Source organism: Podarcis vaucheri, assembly GCF_965113315.1.
Source record: "Podarcis vaucheri genome assembly, chromosome: 15".
Taxonomy (NCBI): Eukaryota; Metazoa; Chordata; class Lepidosauria; order Squamata; family Lacertidae; genus Podarcis; species Podarcis vaucheri.
In genome coordinates, this window is record NC_138753.1 from 18413224 (window position 1) to 18439058 (window position 25835).

Genomic DNA, 25835 nt, shown 5'->3' on the forward strand with positions numbered 1-25835 from the left:
CTCCAAACTTTTCCTAACTGCTCAACATCTGCAAAAAGTTAGGACTCAGGGCAAGGGTTTATTGGGGCTTCCGACAGATTTGGTCAATGGTCAGGTACAAAACGGCCGAGGTGCTTGTGCATTTCAGAGATTTATCAGGGAACTTTAAGAGGTTTCTTTTATTTAGGGTAAGACACAAAGGCTTTTCTTTTGTTTAAATGTTTCCAAAATGTTGTTTTGTTTAAAGGCTACACTATTATAGGTGCCCCATAATACCTGTTCCATGTTTGTAAGAACTCATTCTTTCTGTGTGGCGGCACTCGCACTTTGAAACTCCCTGCCTATTGATTCAGGCAGGCGCCTTTGCCGTCCTCTTTCTGGTGTCTGCTAAAAACATTCTTCTTTAGACAAGCCTACCCACATGTTAAGAAAGTTGCTGTGAGTTTTAATCTGTTTTTAGTCTTATTTTTATTTTAACTCACTTTTCTTATTGATAATGTTATTGTTTTATCTTTTGCTGTAAACCCCTTTGAGGAGGAGGAGTTGTTTTTTAACAATCAAGCAGTGTATACATTTTATGAAATGAGTAAATTTAAATATTGCACCCTTATAATGAGGGGTTCTGGTGGGGGAGAGAGGCCTGGGGCTGGCATATTAAAGGACCAGAAGACATTTGAATTTTCTCTTCAGAATAAGGGATGTAAAGATTGCCTCCCCTACTTCCACTGCCCCCCACCCTGTGCTCCGATTCTGATGGTTATATCTCCGTGCTCCCCGCCAAAAATGTCCTAATTAAAAATGTTCCTGCAATGAAACTTGTTAACTGAGGAACTATAAGAATGTTACTTAATTCATACTTCAGAAGTTTATTTATGGGTGTGCAGCACAGACTGCGGCCTCGGGTGGATTTTTGGGGAGGGAAATCCACGACAATGAAATGAAATACATCTTTTTGGCTGAGTCATGGTGACTCATCCACTTCTACATTCTCACAAAGGACTCTTGCATTGGAGTCCATCAAAGTAGGGGGAGGGATGAGCCAACCTTTGTGTCTCCAGGGAATGCAGACTCGCTGGGTTCCCTCTACAACGGGGCCTGCACAATTAATGTATTTTTCTCTCTCTCTTTAACTCCTAGCTTCCGATCCAGATATCATTAAGGCAAAACGAGACAGTAAGTACTCGGTTTGGTTTTGTAGCCTTACAAGACTCATTGGGTCGTCTGTACAAGGGGGCCTGTTCCTCCTCTCCGTTTGGGAGAGACAGGAGTGTCCAAGTCTGGGGAACAAGGCTCTGCTAAGTTATGAAAGGCAAACCACCCAGAACAGCCCCTGCAGAGTCCAAATCAGTTTTGTGGCTGGGTTGGTTTTCTCAAGCGAAGCTTCCTAAGATGAATTTGCTTTGGAGACAGAGAAGCCGCTTCTTAATGCCTTGTTTTTGACATTTGGGGGTTTAAGAGGGGCAACAGAGCTGGACAGACTTCAGCCTTGCACGACCAACTCTTACCTATTCTTCCTTGCCCACCCAACCTGGTTTATTTAGCAAGCAAAAATTGGGGATTGGGGGAACCAAAAGCATGCCCCAAGCATTGTGAAAAATCATGCAGGTTTTAGGAGTGTTTATTTCCCCCTATAATAGCCAAGGATATTGGTGAACATGGTGGTGTGTTTTTTTTAACCATTTGGCCTCAACTTAGTATCCTGCCCTGTTGGACTCTTTCTTGGGACTTTCTTTGAAATGGACCGCCTGGTCCTTCATTGCTTTTGCATTCTCCCTATTGAGACCCCCTCCTCGTCGTCCTCCCTCCCTCTCTTCCCACCTACTCAGACAGCTGCAGCTATGCCTTGCACGCGAAAGAGGGCGTGATCACCAGCTTCACCACGCCCGGGTTCCCAAACAGCGCCTACCCGTCCAATGCGCGATGCCTCTGGGTCCTGAGGGCTGACGCCGATTCCGTCATCAGCCTGACCTTCACGACGTTCGACTTGGAGCCTTGCAACGTGGGGAACGACTTTGTCAAGGTGTACGACACGCTGAGCCCCGTCGAAGCCCACGCGCTGGTGAAGTAAGTCAGCTGCCCTTCCCCGTTGAATGAATCCTCTGAAGCGCAGGGGCAGCAAGCGTTCGCGGCACGCCTGGAAGGAGACGGTGGCTCAACCTCTGCTCTTAAAGAGAAACTCTCTTAAGTTTCAAAGGCTCTTCATGGTACAGAGAGAAGGGCTCATAGCTCAGGAGCAGAGAAGGTACAAGGTTCAAAAGCAGAGCAGTACCAGCTTGGCACCAGCTTGGCTGCAGGAAATGCCCGAAGGAAGGGTACAAGGCACCATCCAACCATCTTAGGGACTCCACTCTGGATTTGTATAGGGTTCACTCCTTGGCCTTATCTTCTGAAGGCAGCCCTGATTAGGGAAGATTCAATGTTTGGAGGTTTAGGATCAGAGTTTTCCTTTCTCCTTGCAAACAAATTACAATGCAATGTTCCAATGGCTCGATTAAAATCAGCTAACCTTAAAACAGTGGAGTTTTTGGGGTTTTTTACGCGGCATCCTTCTAATATTTAAAATGCAAATGGTTGCAATGCTGAAGAGCAGCTTTTTCCTGGTGCCCCCCAGATCCAGTGTCAAGAGGTGGAGGGGCCATTCGCAAGGATATGGTACTGTGGTGGGCTTTGGATTCATTGGGAGCAACTGTAGCTCTCGTTGCTCGTCTCCCGAATGAACTCTGTGGTTCTTAAGCCCACTTCCAATATGGCGGAAGAGGAGCTGCTGTTGGGTGGTTGACTCTCTTTTCTCTTCCCCTCACCCACCACTTGGCATTTTCCTCCCTCCCAGGCTGTGTGGCAGCTACGGACCATCCTACAACCTGACCTTTGTCTCCTCTACAAATGTTCTCCTGGTCATGCTGATCACAGATGCCACAGAGCGGTATCCCGGGTTCAAGGCGGAGTTCTCCCAGATGCCAAAGAAAAAAAGTAAGAGTCACTTCTTCTCTGTCTGTCTGTCTCTCCATTCATAACATTGTAGAGTTGGAAGGAACCCTAAGGATCCTCTAGTTCAGTGTTTCCCAAACTTGGGTCTCCGGCTGTTTTTGGACTACAGCTCCCATCATCCCTAGCTAGCAAGACCAGTGGTCAGGGATGATGGGAACTGTAGTCCAAAAACAGCCGGGGACCCAAGTTTGGGAAACGCTGAACTACTCCAACCCCCTGCAATGCAGGAATCCCTGCTAAAAAGCAAAGACCACTTACATTCACGAATATATAGTCATTTTCTAACCTAAGGGCCACATTCCCATCTGGGAAACTTAGCAAGGGCCGCATGCTGTTGCAGGTAGAGCAATGAATGCGAATTTTACCTTTGTGCAGTAGGCAAGTTTCTGCGCTCCCACATCTCTCTGTCCTTGAGCAAGAGTCACGCTCCGAGGGCACAGTCCTGCCAGGTGAAAACTCCTGGTGTGTGCAGGGGCAGTGAGGGGTTTGACCTGGGGAAACGTCAGGGGGCTGATGCAGAAGCCTGGAGGGGCCACATTCTGCCTCCAGGGCCTGAGGCTCCCCACCCCTGATTATGGAAGATTGAGTTATAGCAGAAGAGGAGAAGGTTGAGTTAAAAAGCATCTACGGCCGAAAATCACCTTGTGGGTAATCCGTCCTTTTGTAAGAGGGATGAAGCTGGGGCATAATTTTCCCTTTTTTGTCTTGGAACAACTGGGCAATAAATACCATCCTTCTCGATGCTGCTCTAACGATGCCTTCTAACAAGAGATGCGCATGGGGCTGAGTCAGAGGACAGATGTGAACAGGTGAGGCGTAATTGGTCTCCTGAGTCCAATCCAGGCCTCAGAGTCCGCCTAGTACCTCCGGAGACCGGCTTACCCTCATTAAGGATGTTCTGCCCACGTCTCTCTTCCTGTCGGCTTGTCCTTGCAGCCTCAGAAGTAGGGCTCACTTCCTTTGTTTGCTTCCATCCCGCTTATTCTAGATTGTGGCGCAGATTTGACGGCAATATCCGGAACCTTCTCCTCTCCTTATTACCCAGCCCACTATCCTCCTGGTACGGATTGTGTCTGGAATATAGTGGTAAGAGCGGCTCCTTTCTTACTTGGACCACACTTAGTTTAACTGCTGCCTTTTCACAGCGAGCTGGGACCAAAGCATCTTGCAACACGCAGCTCTGTGTGTGCGTGTGTTGGGGAAAGAAAGCAGTTTGCATGCCGTATCAATACATTTTGAAAACCACCCAAAACAATTTAGCAAACAGAAGAAGGCTGCATTCCCATGGGCAGCCCATTCTATTACCCCAACGTTTCGCTTACTGTTGATTTCCATGATTTCCGCTAATCCAGAAATAGTGCTTCAGGTTAAGAACTTTGCTTCAGGATGAGAACAGAATTTGTGCTTTGACAGTGCGGCGGCAGCCCCCATTAGCTAAAGTGGTGCTTCAGGTTAAGAACAGTTTAATAATAATAATAATAATAATAATAATAATAATAATAATAATATCTTTATTGTCATTGCCCCCTCTCGGGGACAACGAAATTACTTGGCTGCTCCATCCACCCAGGTAGGGCACTCCATACAAAAGCAAAACAACTATAAAAACACTAATTAAAACAATACAGTATAAAACAGCAAGGAAGATTAGATGACTTTCAAAGTCCAGGCTTCCCATTCAGGGCCGAGATCGCTCTGGGGAAGAAGCTGTTCTTAAGACGGCTCGTTCTTGTCTTCACCGTCCTGTATCTCCGTCCCGACGGCAGGAGCTCGAAGAGACAGTGACCAGGATGCGATGGATCTTTTACTATGTCCAGTGCCTTCCTATGGCACCTTGTGGCATAAATCTGCTCTAAGGTGGAGAGTGGGCAGCCAACAATGCTCTCTGCTGCCTTAACAACTCTGCACAACCCCAACCTGTCCCGGGTAGTACAGCTTCCATACCACACACATAAGCCATAAGTGAGCACGCTCTCAATGGCACAGTTTCAGGTTAAGTACGGACCTCTGGAACGAATTAAGTACTTAACCCGAGGTACCACTGTATATTTGAGCTCCCATATGACCTAAAAGCCACTTCCGGAAATACTGTGGAATTCAATGCCGTGTTAGCACTTGTTTCCGTATTACTGGCTCCCAGTTTGCAAAGCATGTGCTCAGGTTGGCTGCTGTGGGGAAACAAGGTTGCAGGAGTTTGTGCACCATTGTCCTGGTCTGTCAGGCTGCTCTTAGGCTCTGGTTGCTCCCAAGAAAGATACATGGTGGTGGTTGTTCTTTTTAATCTGATGCTCTGTTACCAAAGTAGCTTGGGAGTATGTTTCCGAGAACAATTCAAAGTGTTGGTGCTGACTTTTAAAGCCCTAAACCAGGCCCTCCCGATGTTTTGAGACTACAGTTCCCATCATCCCTCACCACTGGTCCTGCTAGCTAGGGATCATGGGAGTTGTAGGCCAAAAACATCTGGAGGGTCGAGGTTGAGGAAGCCGGCCCTAAACGGCCTCAGCCCATTATACCTGAAGGAGCATCTCCACCTCCAGTTCTGCCCAGACACTGAGGTCCATCACCGATGGCCTTCTGGCGGTTCCCTCACTGCGAGAAGTGAGGTTACAGGCAACCAGATAAAGGGCCTTCTTGGTGGTGGCGCCTGCCCTGTGGAACGCCCTCCCATCAGATGTCAAGGAAATAAACAACTACCTGACTTTTAGAAGACATCTGAAGGCAGCCCTGTTTAGGGAAGTTTTTAATGTTTGATGCTTTATTGTATTTTAAATATTTTGTTGGAACTGCCCAGAGCGGCTGGGGAAACCCAGCCAGATGGGCGGGGTATAAATACATTATTATTATTATTACTATTATGAAGGAAACTAAAAACTAGCTTTGTAAGTGATCACAGAGGTGCAGAGTCGGAAGGGACCCAAAGGGTCATGTAGTCATGATGCCACTGCCTCTTTCCTCAGCTGGATCTAGACACATTTTTTTAAAAGTTACAGGAAAATGTGTTATATTAAATTGAGGCTCATACAACAAAAAATAATATTTAGAATATACTGGAGCCGATTGCATTTCTTTAAACAAGGGCTATCTAAGGTATCCAACTGCTGGAGATGCAATAGCGACAATGCCTCTCTAAAACACGTTTTTTCATTGTCCTATATTGAAAGATTTTTGACAGAAGGTAATTGAAACTTGTCGAGAACCCGCTCGACATCAGTAAGAAAATCAGTCTCACACCAAGATGACTTGAAGAAAAAGCTTTGGCTTTAGCCATGCAATGTTTATTGTGCGCAGTAAGAAATAAATCATCCTCTCTCCTCCAGCACTGCGCTTGTTCTGCCTGGTACTCAAAAGTAACAATCAAAGGAATGCAACCTTGCTTTTGCCCACACAGACAAAGAGAGTGTTATGCTACGTGAGCCAATCATTAGTCTAGCATGAGGTGTTCACGCGCTCATCATGCTCTTGACAATATCTCGTGCTGTAAAATCACTCTGCAATAATAAGAACTCTGCTCATGCTCTTATGTACAAGCAATCATTTTCCCACATGCCCTCTTTTCTTGTTTATAAGAGGGACGCTTAATCAAAATTGCATTCCCATTACCTAAGCGTTTATATTTTAAATATATAAATTTCCCTTGTAATCCCTGTGGTGGGCCGTGGTCGAAACCACCATTCAATATATTGGGAAATCAAAAAAAAGCAAGCATTGAATACAATCAGCACATCATAATAAAATCAACAATACATGCAATTACAATCAATAATAAATTTCTTAACCATAATCCATTAAGTAACCAAGAAAATAACCAATCCCATGGATCAAAACCTTCAGGTGGATTCAAAGGATTATGGGTTATCATTTGTTCCATATAATCAATAATAGCGGAGATATTGGTTGATTGATCAGTTATATACATGCAACAATGAGAATGAATTAAGACATAAATTCCACCTTTAGAGGCAAAGATTACATTTAAAGCATAAAAAATTTATAAAGCAACTTCTCTCATTTCTGACTTTTTTTTTGTTTTTTTGTTAATTATTTTTAAAACAAAGATGATAGAATTAAAAACAAAGCTTCGGTCCAATTTGCCACAGAATAACCCTAAATCAGATTGAAGCAAATATGCAGATTTACTGCTCTTTCTCATCCAGTCCAACCAAGCATAAAATTCTATACATGCAGCCTGTTGTTCTTAAGTCATATAGGTTGTGACATTATTAATTAAAACTTTTGGCCTATCACTCATAGTGGTAACATTAAGAAAACAAGAAGATCCATTAACATACTCATAGGTCCAATTACAATATGGATAATGACCTAAAAATTTATTGCTATTATGATTAAAACAAAAACAATAAGGCACTATTTCTGCAAGCAACAAAACACAGGTGATAAACTTATACGATTGTCCTTCATATTATTGCTAATCTTAAATGAAGCATTTACTGGAATGCTAAAATATCGCCACTAAAAAAAGGCTGAAAGCTTTGAGAAGCTTTTTAAAATCATTTTTCTCAGCAGCTAAAAGGCAATAGCCAAGCATATTCCGCTTGCTGTAACTAAAAAGATTGCAACAAGGTCGAGAACAGAGCCCATTGTCTTCGTAGGCCTTGCTAAAGAACCATATTGCAACTTTCCTTCTGTCCGGGAACCATGCCAAAGCACAAAAATGAAACAACTGAAACACACTAAAGTCCCCTCACCCCTCCCTTGCCAAGAGTCCACAATAGTTCGAAGACAGCCCTCTGTACATGCTCAGGGGAACACATCATAGGGCAGGACTCCTGAGGGAGGAGAAAAAAAAATCTGGGGGGTAAAATCCAAGTGATGCAATAAGGATGAGAATGGTAAATTAGTCCAATGGCTGTTTATGAGCAACCTGCGTGATATTTCGTGGTTCGATTATTGGCATGTAAAAACCACAATCCAGAAGAAGTCACACAACCATTTCTGCAGATACAGGAGCCCATTTGCTGTAAATAAGTCTGATGTATTGCTCCTTGTACTGCTGAGTCAAAAAAGTCCAAGCCCAGTGAAGTGTGATGACACAGATGGGATGGTTGCTATTAGGAGGCAAAACCCAAGCGATGCCAGTCCAGCAAGGACATCTTTCAAAGCCAGGCTCACTTCCCAAACAAGAGGCAGCAAAACTGTAATGATGTTTGGTGGTTGAAGTGGCTTCCCAAGAAAAAGGGGGGCCAATGCAGTAGGGGTGAAAATGGCCTTTCAGCGTGCCAGGAAACCAGAGGTGATTGTGATCTTGTCTGCTGGATCCTTATGTCCTTTAAGGGCAGAAAATAGTGGAGACAAAGTGGAGGTGGGCAGGTCCAAATAACTCTTTATCCAATTCAGCTGTCCAAGAATTTGTTGTAAATCCACCAATCTAAGATAACCAAGAAACTGTAGTTGAGGCGTAACTGGAATGGGTGCAGATGCTGTCAGCTTGTGTCCCAGGTACGTAATGGGTAAAGTCCGCTGGATTTTTTCCTTAGCCACTGTCAATCCAACAGGTTGTAGCCTTTGCAGGATTTTGGGACACGGTGGAGGACCAGGCCGTGGCTAGCAGGCCGTGGGTAGCAGTGCCCACTGACTGGCAGGCTTTAAGCATATCAGCAATGGCTATATTTGATGTTGCCATTAGAAGGTGCAGCGCTTGCTTACAGTCCTCACTTGCATCAGCAAACGCAAGCTGGCGTACAGTCAGTTCTTGTGCTGCCAGGTCCTGAACTTGCCGCTTGAAGGTATTGTACAAGCGATCAACAAATTGTCCATAGGGCTTTGCAGGGCCCTGTCTGACGCTCCCCCATCGGCCATTGTGCTCAGTCTTGTCATCAGGGACAGAGGCCAAAGTCTCTCGGGCTGAGGCTGTGGTGGCTGCCCAATACATAGGATCAAGGGCCAACTGTTGGGCAATAGGAAGAAAATTTGCTCCTCCCGTCAGCCCATCGAGAACATCGGTTTGGGTCAGCATGACGGGGGCTGGGGGTGCAGGAGCAATCACAGGAAAGAGATTTGGAGTATCAGAATCAAAAGGCAGCAACGGAGCTGCAGTACAAAGAATCTCTTCTTGGAGAGGAGTGTAAATGGGGGGTGTGGAATGCGAAGAATGCAGAGGAGGGACGACAGGAGCCGAAGGAGGAAAAATGTCTGCCTGTCTAGGAGGCTGATAAGACGGTGCTTCTGAAGGCAGCATGAGGACTGGGAGGGGGGGCAAAGGAGCTGAAGCAGCGGCCAGGAGGAGATTTGTAGGAGTTAGGCTTGAGATAGCCTTATAAACCTTACAGCAGGCATGCAAAACTTTGACATCAATCTGAGGATGGTTTTGGAAAAATTGTCCTATTTTTTCCCAGTCTTTTAAATGCCAATTCCCCTCCTGAGGAAAAAACCAGGGGCAGTGAGTATCCAATGCTTCTATAAGTGACTGAAGGTCAGCATCTGAGACAATGAAGCTGTTGCTGGCCAAAAGAAATTTAAGGTCTTCAAAAAACTTTTTCTGTGGTGGAGAGAGAGACTGCCCCATAATGGCAAAAGAAAGGGGGGGGGGTCGGGAGCACTCACCAGGGATCCACTAGGTGGATGAACGACGCGTCTGCAGCCCTTGCCGGGCGAGATAAGTGCTGATAAGTCCTTAACGTAGTCCAGAATCACATACACGGGGCAGCAAGGGAGCACTCACCGGGATCCATAGCGGATGAAAGACGTGTGGTGAGTGCTGAACGATGAGAAACAACGTGGAGTCCGAAGGTAGTCACACGGGGGCACCAATTGTCGAGAACCCGCTCGACATCAGTAAGAAAATCAGTCTCACACCAAGATGACTTGAAGAAAAAGCTTTGGCTTTAGCCATGCAATGTTTATTGTGCGCAGTAAGAAATAAATCATCCTCTCTCCTCCAGCACTGCGCTTGTTCTGCCTGGTACTCAAAAGTAACAATCAAAGGAATGCAACCTTGCTTTTGCCCACACAGACAAAGAGAGTGTTATGCTACGTGAGCCAATCATTAGTCTAGCATGAGGTGTTCACGCGCTCATCATGCTCTTGACAATATCTCGTGCTGTAAAATCACTCTGCAATAATAAGAACTCTGCTCATGCTCTTATGTACAAGCAATCATTTTCCCACAGAAACTATCAACAGAACTGTACAGAACAACCTTAACTTTTACAGAGCAAAATATCCTTTTGAATCATATGCCCCCTCCCTGCAAGGAACCTTACAAAAGGACAATATGAGTGGACTCTCCGTGCCCTTGCCATAGCAAAGAGACTAATACTGATGAATTGGAAAAATAAAAATGTGGCTCCCTTCTACAATTGGATCGAAGACTTATATAAACTCGCAACATATCAACAACTTGCATAATAGCGCAGACTTGCCATGGACAAATTCAACAATATTTGGAATCCGTTCTTACAAATACTGTAATAGGTTAAGATCTGGTGAAGTACAATAACAACTTTGTAAAGTTAAAATAGAAAGAAAAAAAAAATGCGTTCTAAAGCTCATAATGAAAAATCCCGTAAGTGATTTGGGCTGCTCTACAGCGCCCTCTGGTGTCACATGTTTGTAATGCAGTTACAATGACATAGTTGACTGGGTGTAGCTGAGTCCCTCATCTCTTTTCCCACCACCCACTTCTTGTCCTCAGGTCCCCACGGATAAGAGAGCGAAGGTGCGCTTCAACAACTTCTTCCTTGCCGAGCCTGGCATCCCACTCAATTCCTGCCCCAAAGACTATGTGGAAGTCAACAACGTCAAGTAAGAGAGCCAAGTGCCAAAACTGGGCGGGAGAGAAGGGGCGAAACTAAAATCTGGGATGTGGCCTTCCTGGCTAGGTTTACACAGATGCAACAAGGCGATGCCTTTATGGAGAAACGGAGCCTTTATATAATGTTTCGGGGCAAAAAAAAGTTAGGATTATGTAAACCCATTTGGAACCTGGTGATATTAATTTATCACATTGGATTTTGGTATGGAAATTCGTTCCGATGTGCTTAGGTCTGGTTTCTGCTTTTGTTTTATTTGGCACCTGTTGTTATACTTGGTTATGTTATAAATAAGCTCAAGTGTTTTTGTTTATGTTTTAAGTTAGAGCTAACTATTGGATCTGGGGACCCCCCACCCACTGAGGCAGGCTTCCTCAAACTTGGCCCTCCAGCTGTTTTGAGACTACAGTTCCCATCATCCCTGACCACTGGTCCTGCTAGCTAGGGATCATGGGAGTTGTAGGCCAAAATAATCTGGAGGGCCGAGTTTGAGGAAGCCTGCACTGAGGCTGTGATTTCTTAGAAGGAATGTGAATCTTGGCAGGAAAGAGATCTGGCTTCCTGCCCGAAGGCACCAGGGTCCCATCCTGGGGCAGGGCAGGATCAAGGTCAGCATGGCTCAGGGGCGACCACTCCTCCACATGGCCTGGACATCCCCTGGGATGCTGTAGTGGCACCTCTCTTGCCAGCTGCTGCTGCTGGCAGTGGGGCTGGACCAGGTTTGCAGCCTTGAATTGGAAAATATCTGCAGAGTACTGCAGCTCTGAAATAAATGGGCATTAAAGACACCAGTTCCAAAAAGGACTCTTATGAACTGAAAGCAGAGACGCTGTGTGTGCTTTTGTAACCCAAGAAAGTGTTTGATAAAAGCAATTAGAAAACCAAACCAAAACAAAATGTACAGTTTTAAAGAGGAATGGCAAACAGTGTATTAAAACAGCTGAAAACGGCAAATCGTTTAACATAAAGAGCACTGCTTTCATTTAAAAAGCCCCAGACGGCATAGCTGTCAGGGATGATGGGAGTCATAGTGAGAGTTGGCAAAGGCATATATACAAATAGGTTTTCAGAAAACCTGACTGTGGTGCTACCACTAAAAAGATCCCGTCTGCTATGCTCTCCATTGAACCTCTAATGGCGACAGGGTGGAAAGCAGAGCATCTGAGGCTGAGCTCAATGCACAGGCAGGCTCAGATGGGACAAGGAGGTTCTGGAGAGAGCCTTAGGTTCCCACACTGTTCAGGGAAACCAGCTCCTTAGTGCAGCAATTCAGTCACTGGGCAGGACTAGTCTTGTATATACTGTATTGTGCAGTGGGCTTGCTCTCTTATGGTGGGGAGGAATGGGGAGACCCCTGTCCACCTCAGTGTCTGTGTTTGGAATGATGTTGTCTTAAAAAAAGGACCATCTCTCCTCTCATTGGCTCCTTGCCTCCGTGTGATCCCTTCAGGTACTGCGGCGAGAAGAAGCAATTTGTAATATTGAGCAAAACCAACAAGATTTCCGTCCGTTTCCATTCGGATCTTTCATTGGTAGACAGCGGCTTTTTGGCAGAGTTCATGTCCTACCAAACCAACGACCGTAAGTGGGAATGCTGTGAGGTTGGGGGTGAGGTGCTGGGAGTGGGGTGGGTGGGTCGGATGTGGGGGAGAGACTTAAAGCATTTGGACCTTTTAAACGACGAAGGAGGGCATAGAAGAGGTTCATCGCATGGTGCACTGCTTGGAGGAAGGAGAAAAGAAATGTTATTGACCGCATTCCCTTTGCACATTCCTTTTCCGGCCTCTTGCATCCGAGGGCGGCCTTAGCAGTTGCAAGGGGAAGAGACTTCCCGTGCTGCAGACCGAAAACATCCCGTTGAAAAAGGAGGCAGGGAATTAGTACTTTGCACTGTTTGCAAGATTTAACATACCTCTCCTCTCTCCCCTCACCCCAATTTCTGACTTGCAGCCTGTCCAGGCAAATTCGCCTGCAACACCGGCCGCTGCATCGCCAAGACCCTGCGCTGCGATGGCTACAACGATTGCACGGATGCCAGCGATGAGAAAAACTGCAGTGAGTCCTTCTCCTCTGCTCAGCTCCCTTGAGAGAATTTGGAAATGTGGATATGGAATGGGGTTACGTATGCTTTGTGCCTTGATCATGCATTATAGCGGATCTGGTTTCTGCCACCAAGTGAAAGTGTGCAAATTTGACTATGCCTCATACGGATTGCAAAACCGTTCCAGAGATGAGCTGTTGGGAATGCCAAAAATAAAATAAAAATGTTTTTGTATAAAACTCCTGGAAATCCCAATTTCCACACCCCAACTAGGAGGTTTTGGCAGGCAATGCCTTCTACATCCTTTGACGCATATGTTTGCCATCATATGGTCTAGAAACTTGCTTTTAAAAAAACACAAATTAAAGCCATGATTCTTTGGGTGGTGAATTCTGTGGCCAGCACCAAACGCAGCTGCTGTGGCGAAAGGTAGTTTCCAGACCTTTTGGCACAAAAGATGAATGGCATAGCTTCGCTGAAGGGCAAGTCCTGATCTGCCATAGAAAGAGCATAGAAAGGGCACTGCCTTTCATCTAGGACCTGGGAGTCCAGGGTCTGAATCTCCACTCAGCCATGAAGCTCACGGAGTGGGATCTTGTGCCTGCCGCTGCCTCTCAGCCCAACCTTCCTCACAACTTCATTTGTGGGGAATTAAATGTGGGGAGGAACCATGTTCGCCACCTTGAACTCCTTGGAGGAAAAGGTGGGATAAATATGTGATCAATAACTTAAAAGGCTCCAGAAACCTGTGCCTGTTGAGGAAAAAACCCAAGAGGATTGGCTCCAAAGCTGGTCCTGCTCAGAGTAGACCCACTGAAGTCAATGGATTAAAAAAAAAATAAAAATTTCTTTTTAAAAGCAAGCTATACAAAATTCTGCAAAACAGGACCTGAGGACAGTCTACATAGTCCATATGCAATTATAGATTATTGTCAAAACAAAACAAAAAACAGACAACAGACATAAAATCTCATGCTCATAGATTTCAATGGGAATACTCTGAGTAGGACAAGCACTAGACCAGCACCAGTCTATTTTTCCTGCTTTTTGCACGCTTCCCTTCATGACTTGCAGATTCCAGGTCAGGATCAGTGCCTCTTTGTGGAAGCATTGGGTTCTCCCAAACTCTACTTCAGCCATCCCATATCTGACACACTGTGGGGGCCTGTTGCTCTGTAAATCCCCAGGTTGCGCTGCCTCTCTTAACTGCTTCTCTGCCTCCTTCCTCTCAGCTTGCACCGAGAAGCAGTTCAGATGCCGGAACGGTTATTGCAAGCCGAAATTGTGGTTCTGCGACGGCATGGACGACTGCGGGGACAGCAGCGATGAGGCCGAGTGCAGTGAGTGTGGACTGGGAAAGGGGGTCTTGGTCAAAGCGATGTGGGCTGTCCCCTCCCGCTGCCTCTGCTGTGCCAGGGATCTGTGTGGGTGCCTTTTTGCTGCTTTTTTTTTGCAATTTTGACCTGTGGCTTCTCTTTCCATTGGGCAGAATGTCCGGCAAATAACATCCGGTGCAGCAACGGCAATTGCATCCCAGAGAGCAAGAAATGCGACGGCAAGGATGACTGCGGCGACGGCAGCGACGAGGGGAGCTGTGGCCGTGGTACGACTCTTAGCACCATGGGGAGCCATAGGAAATAATTGGGTTGGGAGGGTCTGTTGCCTTGTCTGCCCTCTGACAGCCCCCAGATGCCTGCCTTCTCCCTTCCAGCCAGTCCAGGGTGCGAGTCCCTGCCTTTCAGCTTCACTCTTGCCCTTGTAGACCTCAGCAGGGAGGAGAAGGAGGGAGACAAAACTCAAATTAGTTGGCTCTGCCCACCATCAGCTCTGGTGCCTCCCCTACTGTTGGCTTCTTTGTCTTCCACCCTGCCAGTCTCAGGGGGCACCAGCAACCCCTGCTACGCCAAGGCCCTGAGAACGGGACTTGCAGTCAGTTGCTAGGGACGGCACCGCCGTGGGGTCATGGTTGGAGTGTCAGGCTACGGCCTGGGAGGGAGCAGGGTTCAAATCTCCCCTACTTGGCCATGAAGCTCCCTGGGTGTCGCCTTGGGCCATTCAGCATCTCTCAGCCTAACCTGCCTCCCAGGGTTGTTGTGGGGATACAGCAGGGAGGGGGAAAGAACTGTGTACACCACCTTGAGTCCATCAGAGGAAAAGCTAGTAAATAAATGAAAGGAAATAACCAGAAAACTGGGGGGAACTCGCTTTGTGCACTTGAATAGTTCAGGTCTGGTTTTAGAATCCAGAGGCAGAGCACAGCTTTCCTGCAATTTGAGGAGGGGGTTTCATTGGCAGCAGGGGAGACAGATAGACAATCCCCCCACCAGTGTCCCAGTATTTGTTCTGGTTTTCTGAAATCTCAGTGCCTTAGCTATGTAGGGGGCAGCACTTACCCTTGGAACTCCCTGCCTATTGATATCAAGCAGGTGCATTCACTGTGCTCTTTCCAGTGCTTGCTAAAAACATTCTTGTTTAAACAAGCCTACCCAGATATGCTTATAAAGTTGACATAATTTTAATCTGTTCTAGCATTTCAGTGTTTGTATGTTTCAAACTAGGGCTATAAATTTTTCTATCCTTTTTTGGGGGGGAATCATTTTGAGAGTGTTTAAAAACAAAACAGTCGAGCATTGCATAATTTTTGTGAAGCTAATAACAATAGAGACATGCATAGCAGCAAACAGCCTTTCCCCACGTGGATGATGGTTTCCAGGGGCAGGATGTGCAGAGGTCCTGGAATCCCTCTATGCTCTGCTCTGAACTTCCCCAGTAGTGAGATTCTTACTGGAAGCAAGCAAGCTCTTCTATGGACTTGGATTTCTCTGTGCTTAGCATAGGGAATGCTGCTGTGCTAAACGTTTCCTGGCACTGAGCCTCCTTGTCTGTGGTTTGCTTGCAGTGGACACCGTCTCCTGCAAAACGTACACCTACAAGTGCCGCAACAACCAGTGCTTGAGCAAGAAGAACCCGGAATGCGATGGGAATAAGGACTGCAGTGATAACTCGGACGAGGACAATTGCAGTGAGTTATGGTTCTAGCTGTCACCTTTTGGGAAGCTGATGACCTGAGACACACGTCTAGCAGAGGGTCAGCAGCCCAAGAGCACCTGACCGAAATGTCACTCACGTCACAAACGTAAAAGAGAACAAGAACAATAATTTTACTATTTATACCCCGCCCATCTGGCTGGGTTTCCCCAGCCACTCTGGGCAACTCCCAACAGAATATTAAAACCACGAGAAAACTTCAAACATTAAAAACTTCCCTAAACAGGGCTGCCTGTCTAGATGTCTTCTAAACGTCAGGTAGTTGTTTATTTCCTTGACATCAGATGGGAGGGTGTTCCACTACCGAGATGGCCCTCTGTCTGGTTCTCTGTAACCTCACTTCTTGCAATGAGTGAACTGCCAGAAGGCCCTTGGAGCTGGACCTCAGTGTCCGGGCTGAATGTTGGGGGTGGAGACGCTCCTTCAGGAGCAAAAATAGGCGGCCTTCTGGGATTGTTGTAACAGTATGATAATGCATGTGAAACCCTTTCAAGGGTTCAAGCAGTATATAAATGCTAAGCATTCCTACTGCAAGCCTATTTTTCCTGTTTTGCAAATGCGTGCAATGACACCCCTCTCTAGCTGCCAGTTAATTTTGCAGAAGCATTTGGAGGCAGGGCTGGGAAACCTGTGGCCTTCTGGATATTGCTGGGTTACACTCCCAACCAGTGTGGCCGATGAGCAGGGATGCTGGGAGTTTTAGTTCAGCAGCACCAGGAAGGGGGTTTAGAAGCCTTCTATAAGGGTCTAGAAGCAGGAGTGATGTGTGATGTTGCTTGGGGATCGCAGGAGGGCAAATTTACTCACGCGTTGGTGTTCTGACTCTTGCTCCTTCCAGACTGTGGCAAGCGCTTCTACAGCAAGCAGTCCCGGATTGTCGGTGGGGAGGACTCCGACGAGGGCGAGTGGCCGTGGCAGGTCAGCTTCCACACCAAGGACACCGGTCACTTCTGCGGGGCCACCTTGATATCTCAGAATTGGGTGGTGTCTGCAGCGCATTGCTTCCAGGATGACTGGAGGAGGTGGGTAGAGATCTAGGATTTCTCCGGTAATGGACTGGCTTATGTTCTGCATATATGCTTGAACCTGAGGGTGAGGCTTCTGGGTCCATTGCGCAGTGTGCTGGGAGTGCATTGAGTCCAGTGGAGCATGGGATGGTGCCGTTTTAAGGTTTCGTCTCTGTTCAGACCTGATTTCGCATAAACCAGAACAGGAGCAGTCTTGCGTCCAAGATTGGGGGGGGGGCAGCGTGCATTGAGGCACATGTGCCGTTATGAGTGTGACACATGTTGCACGCACACGACGTCATGCATCTGGTCATGTTGCGCATGTGTGACGTCATGCACATGTTGCTCTCCTGACGTTAGGAAGAGGTGGAGCATGGAGCTCAGCACGGCTTCCTCCCTTGCGCTCAGGAGGAGCCAGCCACTGAAGCACTCTGCCCCACATCCTCTGCCCCTTCAGCATCAAGGGGGCCCAGCCTCCTGCTAGCACATACTGAGGGGGCTGAAGACACCTGCACCCTAGGAGCTGGCATGCCTGAACCAGAACAAACTGTGACCCAGGAGATTGTCTGGTTCCAGTTTCCCCTCCATCGTGGGCTTTGCAAATAATTTTGGAAAGCTACCATTCTCTTAAGACAAAGCTTCTTCCGCAATGCATCATGGGTGCATCTTATGTAGGGCTTCGGTTCGAAGGGTTCAGCGTAGACACAAAAATCATGTATACCCAAATAATTGGAGCCCACTCCCACCCATCCGCAATGGATGGGGGGGGGGAGAGAATTCTCAGCACACCAAGAATTCCTGTGCCAAGGGGACCTTGTCCAGCAAGCAAGGCGAAGAGCTGCTAAGCTCTTTTCACACTTGGCAACCCAAGCAGACCCAGCATAGATAGAGCTTCTAAGCTCTCCGCCTTCCTTGGATCAAATTTCTGCGACTTCAACCAGCTGTGTATACTTGAAGACGCGCAAGTTAATGGCGTGCAAGATGAGATTGTCCTTTACCGGACTGACTATACTTTTTACCATTGGCATTGTAGGAATTACCAAAAGGCCATACGTGAGGTGCTAGGGCATGGGTAGGTAGGCAAACTAAGACTTGGGGGCCGGATCCGGCCCAATCGCCTTCTAAATCCGGCCCACGGGCGGTCCGGGAATCGGCGTGTTTTTACATGAGTTCCCTTTTATTTAAAATGCATCTCTGGGTTATTTGTGGGGCCTGCCTAGTGTTTTTACATGAGTAGAATGTGTGCTTTTACTTAAAATGCATCTCTGGGTTATTTCTGGGGCATAGCAATTCGTTCATTCCCCACCCCCTTCAAAATATAATCCAGCCCCCCACAAGGTCTGAGGGACAGTGGACTAGTCCCCTGCTGAAAAAGTTTGCTGCCCCTGTGCTAGGGATTCTTTAGATGAGTTTTAGCGCTGCTTGCCAACCTTTTTGGGCCACTGGGCACATTTGGGGGGGGGGCATGGACAGCAGTCCCAAAATGACTTTCCTTGGGACTCGGGGGGTGTAACACAAACTTGAGTGCCGCAGGGTGCATGGCGTAATGGTTACCCCCTCTAAGAGAACAGAGCATCCTCTGGTCTCCTTACCTGCCAATTCCTCCGCAGGCATTTGGACCACAGGACGATAACAGCCTACATGGGGCTTCTTGACCAGGGGGACAGGAGCAACAGCAACGTTCAGCAGCGGGGCCTGAAGAGGGTCATCCGCCACCCGTATTTCAATGACGCCAGCTACGACAACGACATTGCTGTGGCAGAGCTGTCCAGCCCGGTCGAGTTCAACAAATACATCCAGCCTATCTGCCTGCCTGATGTCACCCATGACTTCCCCGTTGGCAAATCCCTCTGGGTGACGGGATGGGGAGCCACTCAAGAATCAGGTGAGTTGGGTGGGGATGTGAAGGGGGCGTCCTAGGCCTTTGTTCTAGACGACTCTTGGTGCCCTACAGTTAATAATAATAATAATAATAATAATAATAATAATAATAATAATAATAATAATAATAATTTATTTATACCCCGCCCCTCTGGCTGGGTTTCCCCAGCCACTCTGCGCAGCTTCCAACAAAACACTAAAATACAATAATCTATTAAACATTAAAAGTTTCCCTAAACAGGGCTGCCTTTAGATGTCTTCTAAAAGTTTGATAGTTATTTTTCTCTTTGACCTCTGGTGGGAGGGCATTCCACATTGCGGGTGCCACTACCGAGAAGGCCCTCTGCCTGGTTCTGTGATTCCAACTCAGAGGCGGTGACAAGGGGAGTAAAACAAGGGCAGATCTGCAGTTTGGTGGAAGGAGGCAACATTTAAAATATATATCACAAAGATAAAACGAGAGAGTTGTCTCTGAATCCACCACAGGACTTTATCAAGAGTGTATATGCTAAAATCATGACAATCTGTTCTCTGTCTGTCCTAATTGTTATTTTTCTTTTTTATTTCTTATATAAGTTGTCTTGCAATAAAAAGTTTTATATGTAAAAAAGGACAATCTTAACAAGCACAAAACGATAACCTCCATCGCTTGGACTGTTGTCCACTAATGCAAATATATATTGTGTCAGCATCAGTACTGGTCTTGCAGGGTTTATGTAAAGACAGGAAGAAGAAGAATTAAAATAATATGTGTTTCGTGCATGCCAAACTATGCTGTGGAGCAGAGTTCCCCCACACTTGGGTCTGCAGCTGTTTTCGGACTACAGTTCCCATCGTCTCTGACCACTGGTCTTTGCTAGCTAGGGGTGATGGGAGTTGTAGTCCAAAAACAGCTGGAGACCCACGTTTGGGAGACCCTGCTGGAGACCATAGGCACCATTTCGCTGTATGCCTCATTGTTTGTATAATCTTATAAAGTTGGGCCAGACAACGTAAAAGTTATCGTAGGCAACATTTTGCATTAAAGGGAGGAGCAGCTTCTGAGTTCTTCTACCCTGATGCAACTTAGAGGGCAGGAACCAATGGCATCTCTTAAGGCGTTTCAGAGTTTTTGTGGGGGTTGTGCATCTGGGGGACTTGTAATTGGAGAATCCATTGCACTCTTAGCAGGGCTGGTATGTATGTATGTGTGTATTTATGGATTGATTGATTGATGATTGATTGCTTAAAAGAGCATCCTGAATAAACTATATCCCTACTCCCATGCAACTCCTCTGTGGTCCTCTGCAGGGAACGGTGCCAGCATCTTGCAGAAGCTCGAAATACGTGTGATCAACCAGACTGTGTGCAGGTCCCTGATGGTGCCCAATGACGTGACGGACCGCATGATGTGTGTCGGGGTTCTCACAGGCGGGAAAGATGCCTGTCAGGTAGGAATTGTCTGCAGGGAGAGAGGGGGGCCATGGCTGTGGAGAGCTCAGAATGCAGCCCGGCCAACTTCTTACTTCCTTCATTAACTAATCAAGGGTGGTTGCAGTGAAAAAGTCTCAAGGTGACACGACGAAACAAAATGCAGCACAGGAAGGCCGTATGAAACCAGAAAAGCTTAAAAACGGGGCAACACAAAACAAGCAGTGTGCTGCACTAGCAACATATTAGCTAGCCAGTGTAGTGTAGTGGTTCATACGATAGACTCGTAATCTGGTGAACCGGGTTCGCGTCTCTGCTCCTTCACATGCAGCTGCTGGGTGACTTTGGCCTAGTCATGCTTTTTTGAAGTCTCTCAGCCCCACTCAACTCACAGAGTGTTTGTTGTGGGGGAGGAAGGGAAAGGAGAATGTTAGCTGCTTTGAGACTCCTTCGGGTAGTGATATCAAATCCAAATCCAAACTCTTCTTAATAAGAAGAACTGCACTATGATATCAGTGCATCTACTCTTGAGTAGAACTTGGTTGTCTGCAGCCCACAGGCTCTTCTGTTCGCGGTGACGCTCCGGCATCATTGCCTCGCCTTGCAATCCCAGCTTCTTCCCTTGGAGGTGCCCAAACCCAACTGAAGGGCACGGGAACCCCACCAGAACCACAGTGCACCAGGGAGGCCATTTGGTGCAAATGCTGGTCTCTCCTGAGAACAAAACGGCTCCTTGGGCTGGTGGACAAAGGGTCATGAAAACAGGTCTCCTTTCTGAGCATGTGTGCTCTTGTCTCTTTGCAGGGAGACTCCGGTGGGCCGCTGGTCAGCTTGGAGGCCAACAACACATTGTTCCTGGCTGGCGTGGTCAGCTGGGGGGAAGGCTGTGCCCAGAGGAACAAGCCGGGAATGTACACTCGTGTTTCGGCGCTGCGGGCCTGGATCAAAGAGCAAACCGGCGTGTAGGCGGCTGCGGCGACTGGGACAGTTCATACGACTCTCCCTTCTTCTATCTCTGGGTCTGTCAAGCTTGCAGCTGAAGACATTCCCCTGTGATAGGAAGGGGGTTCTGCAAATCTTGTTCGCTCCTCTAATTCCTTCTCGGTTTTTTTCCCTCCGAAAATGAAACCAGCGACACTCCTGGATTCATTGTATGCGGCCGATTAGATGGGCAGTTGCCCCTTTGAGAGCGCCTCTCTGCTGCTCATGTTCTCTGTCTCCAGAGACTTTCTGAAATAAGTTCAATGTGAACCTGCTTTAAATCTGCAAGGGAGCTGGTACCTCCTGTGCAGGCCGCCTGAGGCAGGGGCCCGGTAGGTGCGGTACCCCTAAATGACCACTAGTTGGCAGCATGAGGGCCAAGTAGCCTTAAGTGAACACCAAGTGGCCACTTTTGTGTGTGTGTGTGTGTGTGTGTGTGTGAGAGAGAGAGAGAGAGAGAGGATGAAATGATGCATTGTTCTGTGTTTTTAGGACTCATCTGGTCTGCTGTAGCATGTGTGACGTCTTCTATTTTCTCTTCTCCCCCTCCCTTCCAAACCCCCCCCCCGGATTCCCCATATGAATAGGATAGTTCCCAGAACGTTGTTTGTTTTTCAAAGCAGCTCATAGATCGGAGAGGTTGCCTGTCTTCTGTGTTCTTTTCCCAGACTGCAAACACACAGAGATATTAATATTGATGGAAATGCCTTGGCTAATAGGATCAAATCTGCTATTGCATCTTGGTATTGTGTCACCTCCCCCGAAAAGGTGTGCAGAATTAACTGCAGTTAAATGCAGAGTTAACTGCAAAGTTCTGCAGTTATAACTGGGTTATAAACGGGTGCTCTTGCCTCCATCCAGCCCTTTCCCTTCTGCCAAGTTTTAATTTCCTTGTTGCAGCAGGTTTTCTATCCAGGCAGGCTGCCTTCAGCCCCTGAAGCTCCATCGCAGGTCCCATAAAATGTGTTTAGGGGGTTAGGATTAGGGTATCCAGCATCTGCCCCATTAAACTTTGCCTACCTGGGGCACACCTTAGACTTCTTTCCCGCCTCCCTTCCTTGAGCTCATTGTGACTCTTACCTCACCTGGGATAATGGCTCTGGCTGCAGATGTCTCTGCCCATGGGCCAGTTAAAGTGTATATCCTCGGGTCAGTACTATATTTTCCCAACATCCTGCAATACTGTTGCTTCTCCTTGCAAGTTTATGTAACTGACACCGCCTTCTTCTACCTTGTCTAAACCTGCACTGATGACTTTGACGCGGAAAGCCTAAAACAAAAGATGAGGCTCTTGGGCTCCTACAGAAGACCTGTTGGAACACCTGTGGCCTGTGCACACCTAAGCGGCTTCAGGATTTCACTTTCTTGGGCGGCGATAGCTCCGAAAATATCATAAGGGGAATCCTCTCTTGCAAAGCAGTTGCTTTTGCAAAGGTTAAAGACATCTCAGTTCTAACTGAGGGTACAGGTGTTGAGAGCGAATACAAAGGAGTCTCAGACCTCAATATTGCAGATATTGGCTTTTTTAAGAACTGAAAGGCATTGTAGCTAAGTCTGTGTCTCAGAATCCTGTATCAACTTCCAGGTGTCCCCATCCTGCACTTCTGGATCCCAAGAATGGCCTTCTGGGACTTGTAGTCTCCCTCCACTGGGTTATTCTCAAGGATCCAGCTGGTGTAATACACTCAGATACTATAGTTTTGTGGGGAAGCTGTGGCCTTCCAGATGTTGTTGAAGGACTCCAACTCAGCTCCAGCAGGGCCAGTGATCAGGGATGATGGGAGTTGATCCATCAGCACCCCAGAGAGACATACCTTCTCCACATCTGCCTTAGCAGAACATTCTGGATCTGGGTTTTGTGAAGGGGGGAGGGTACTGGCTTCACTTTTCAGTTCACCCCCCTCCTCTGTTTTCCTTTTAAAATAGGGTAGATGTCGGTAGAGCCATAGAGTGTGTGCAGAAGTGAGAGAGAGAACCCATTTGTATGTGTGCATGAATGAGATTTTTCTGGCCCGTTACGGGTCAGATTGGCATTGCCAATATGTGCCTTAATTGTATATCCTTGTTTAATGTATGGATCTCGGCATGTGATGCTGAAGCTTTGTTTCTGTTTTGGGTGTCAGTGGTGGGTGACTATAGGGGGTCCCTTTTTCTGTCTGGGGGTGCTGTATAGGAATGCAGAGGACACCTTTTAACACGGTGGAACCCCTGATTGTGGAGCAGCAGTACAGAACAAAGGATGCTGGTGAGCATACTGGGGGAGCAGGCCATGTGCCCTGCACATTTAAAGCAGCGGATTTCCACTTTGAACATTCATGGCTGCCCGCAAAGAATCCTGGGAGCTGTAGTTTGTTAAGGGGGCAGCAAGGTGTTTGGAGACCCCTTGTTCTCCCTTCAGAGCTACATCCCTCTGGGAATTCCAGCTCTGTGAGGGGAATAACAGCTCCACCCCTTGAACAAATGGCAGTTCCCAATTTTTATGGGGAAGAAGCCATGACTGTTTAAAGTGGTACATAGTTCCTTGAATGTATGGGGCAGGTGGGGCATTGGGTAATAAGCACACCAAAGTAGAGATGGATACGGGGAGGGGAATATGGAGGACGCTATAGGGAGAGACCCTCTTTCTCTAGACTCCCTAGGCAGAGTTCCTCTTTTTTGTGCCTAATTGTGTTTTTGTTTTTATAACGATAAAATGTTTTCTTTATGAACCTCTGCTACACTTGCTCCAGATATCTGCTATTTCCCTCGTTGTTGGTCTAGTTTACAGATGTGAAAAAAAATAAGCAGGGAACAAAAAAGAAGTAGTTTTCTAAAACAGGAAAAGTGTCTATTTGCATTTTCAAAAGGGTATTTAATAATCTAGGAAATGCGCCGGTGATTTCCATTTTTGCAAAATGAAGCCACAAGAAGGGACAGATAAGGGGAACCCCCTCCCAATAATTTATCTTTTTTATTTTTTTTAAAGAAAATGTTGCAAAATTATTTTTAAATGAGTTGACTTTCAACTTTCTGTTGTTTATGTATATATTGTACCTTTTAAAAAGAAAATAACACTGTAAATACATCTAAATGGAAACCCATTTTTGCTGTTGAAGGTCTGAACTGAGATTGTTATTGTCTGGTGATTTTTAATCTGCATTAAAACCGATTCTTTTGTACAGAATGTTAGTCTCGTTTGATAACATTGAAAGGTGCTGAACTGTTTGTAACAAAAATGATCTCAATACGTTGTCCTTTCCTTTCCTTTTTTTTAAAGCAGAACTTTTGTTTGTGTGAGAATGGGAATCAGGTGGGAGAGAAACCTCAAAGGTCATTTACATCAACCCCCGATATAATTTAGGGACCTATATTTGTTGACCATGCTGGTTTGTCACTGTGAGGACGGAGTGCTGGACCAGGTGGGGATTTGGCCTGATCCAGCAGGCTATTTTTATGATCATACAGTGGTACCTCGGGTTAAGTATTTAATTTGTTCCGGAGGTCTGTTCTTAACCTGAAACTGTTCTTAACTTGAAGCACCACTTTAGCTAATGGGGCCTCACGCTGCTGTCGCGCCGCCGGAGCACAATTTCTGTTCTCATCCTGAAGCAAAGTTCTTAACCTGAGGTACTATTTCTGGGTTAGCGAAGTCTGTAACCTGAAGCGTATGTAACCCGAGGTACCACTGTACAAGAGTAGTAATTAAATGTTAAAGGGGGGAAAGCAATAATATATGCTGCTGGTGCTTCCCCCTCCAGCAGATGGCGCTGTGGTCTTGCACAAAGCTAGGAAACCACCACAGCTTGTTATAACAAGGGTAGTAATTCAAGCAAACTGTTTCTGCATGAGAGACCCATCATGGAGTTAGCTGAGCTTTCCTGTGAATTAGCGGGTGGTGGAGAACCTACAACTTTCCAGATGCTGCTGTGGTAGTCCCAGCAGACCCTGCCAGCATGGCCCAATAGCCAGGGAGGTTGGGAGCTGTAGTTCAGCAGCACCTGGAAGATGACACGCTCACCGCCTCTGCAAATGGAGAAAAATGGCAGGTACCTGTGTGCAGTCTTCACTAGAGCAGTGCTCCAAAGGGGCAATACACTAAAAGCTTTATTAGGGCCCAAGTAAAATGTCACAAGCAAATGAATGAGCTTTTTAAGATCCTCAAAGCTCTTTAGCTAGCTAGATGTTAAAAACGTTTAAGGGGTGGAGAGGAAAGAATAGAGGCAGATTTAAAGCAGTAGTGTGCCACTTTAAACAGAAGACTCCTGGAAATTTTAGTGCAGTTAAAGGTACAGAGAGTAATTGGGAGGCCCCTATTCCTCTCCCAGAGCTACAGTTCCCAGTGGTTTAACAACCAGGTCCTGTGTATGAGAAAACTGGGAAATGCTAGAAAATCATTGTTGTGTTGTGCAGAGTACAAAACGATTATGCAGAGAACAAAACGAGGCACGGTTGCTGCAGCAGGTGAAATGGAGGGCTGTGGATTGTGTTTGAAATGGAGGGCTGTGGATTGTGTTGTGCTTTAGGGTTCAGGTGAATCAGTTTAGAGCCATGTTCTCAAAAGATGCATGTGTGTGTGTGCGTGCATGCATGACCCCCCCCCGCCCCCCACACTCAGGCACACATTTTAAGAGGACCAGAGGCAGGCTCAGAAAGTTCGAAAACGATAAAAGGCATCCGTCAAATTACCCGAAAGAGACAAGTCGGGGACAAAACAGACTGAATTTAATGGGGGTGGATGACCAAAAGCATTTA

At 46.7% G+C, this 25835-nt stretch overlaps 1 protein-coding gene across 2 annotated transcripts in view; it reads left to right on the forward strand.

Annotated features, from left to right (window-relative positions):
- The window catches only part of ST14 (ST14 transmembrane serine protease matriptase), a 43781-nt gene extending 19514 nt beyond the window's left edge, over positions 1-24267 (forward strand). For both annotated transcript variants that reach the window (XM_082201395.1, XM_082201396.1), the window contains exons 6-19: positions 1117-1152; positions 1806-2043; positions 2810-2949; positions 3956-4053; positions 10619-10728; positions 12187-12317; positions 12687-12791; positions 14010-14117; positions 14267-14380; positions 15677-15799; positions 16664-16847; positions 18443-18717; positions 20004-20143; positions 20928-24267. In XM_082201395.1, coding sequence (XP_082057521.1) covers positions 1117-1152; positions 1806-2043; positions 2810-2949; positions 3956-4053; positions 10619-10728; positions 12187-12317; positions 12687-12791; positions 14010-14117; positions 14267-14380; positions 15677-15799; positions 16664-16847; positions 18443-18717; positions 20004-20143; positions 20928-21089 — 1964 coding nt within the window. In that variant the 3' untranslated portion in view covers positions 21090-24267. The remainder of the gene's footprint in view (positions 1-1116; positions 1153-1805; positions 2044-2809; positions 2950-3955; positions 4054-10618; positions 10729-12186; positions 12318-12686; positions 12792-14009; positions 14118-14266; positions 14381-15676; positions 15800-16663; positions 16848-18442; positions 18718-20003; positions 20144-20927) is intronic.
- The last annotated feature ends 1568 nt before the right edge of the window (positions 24268-25835 follow it).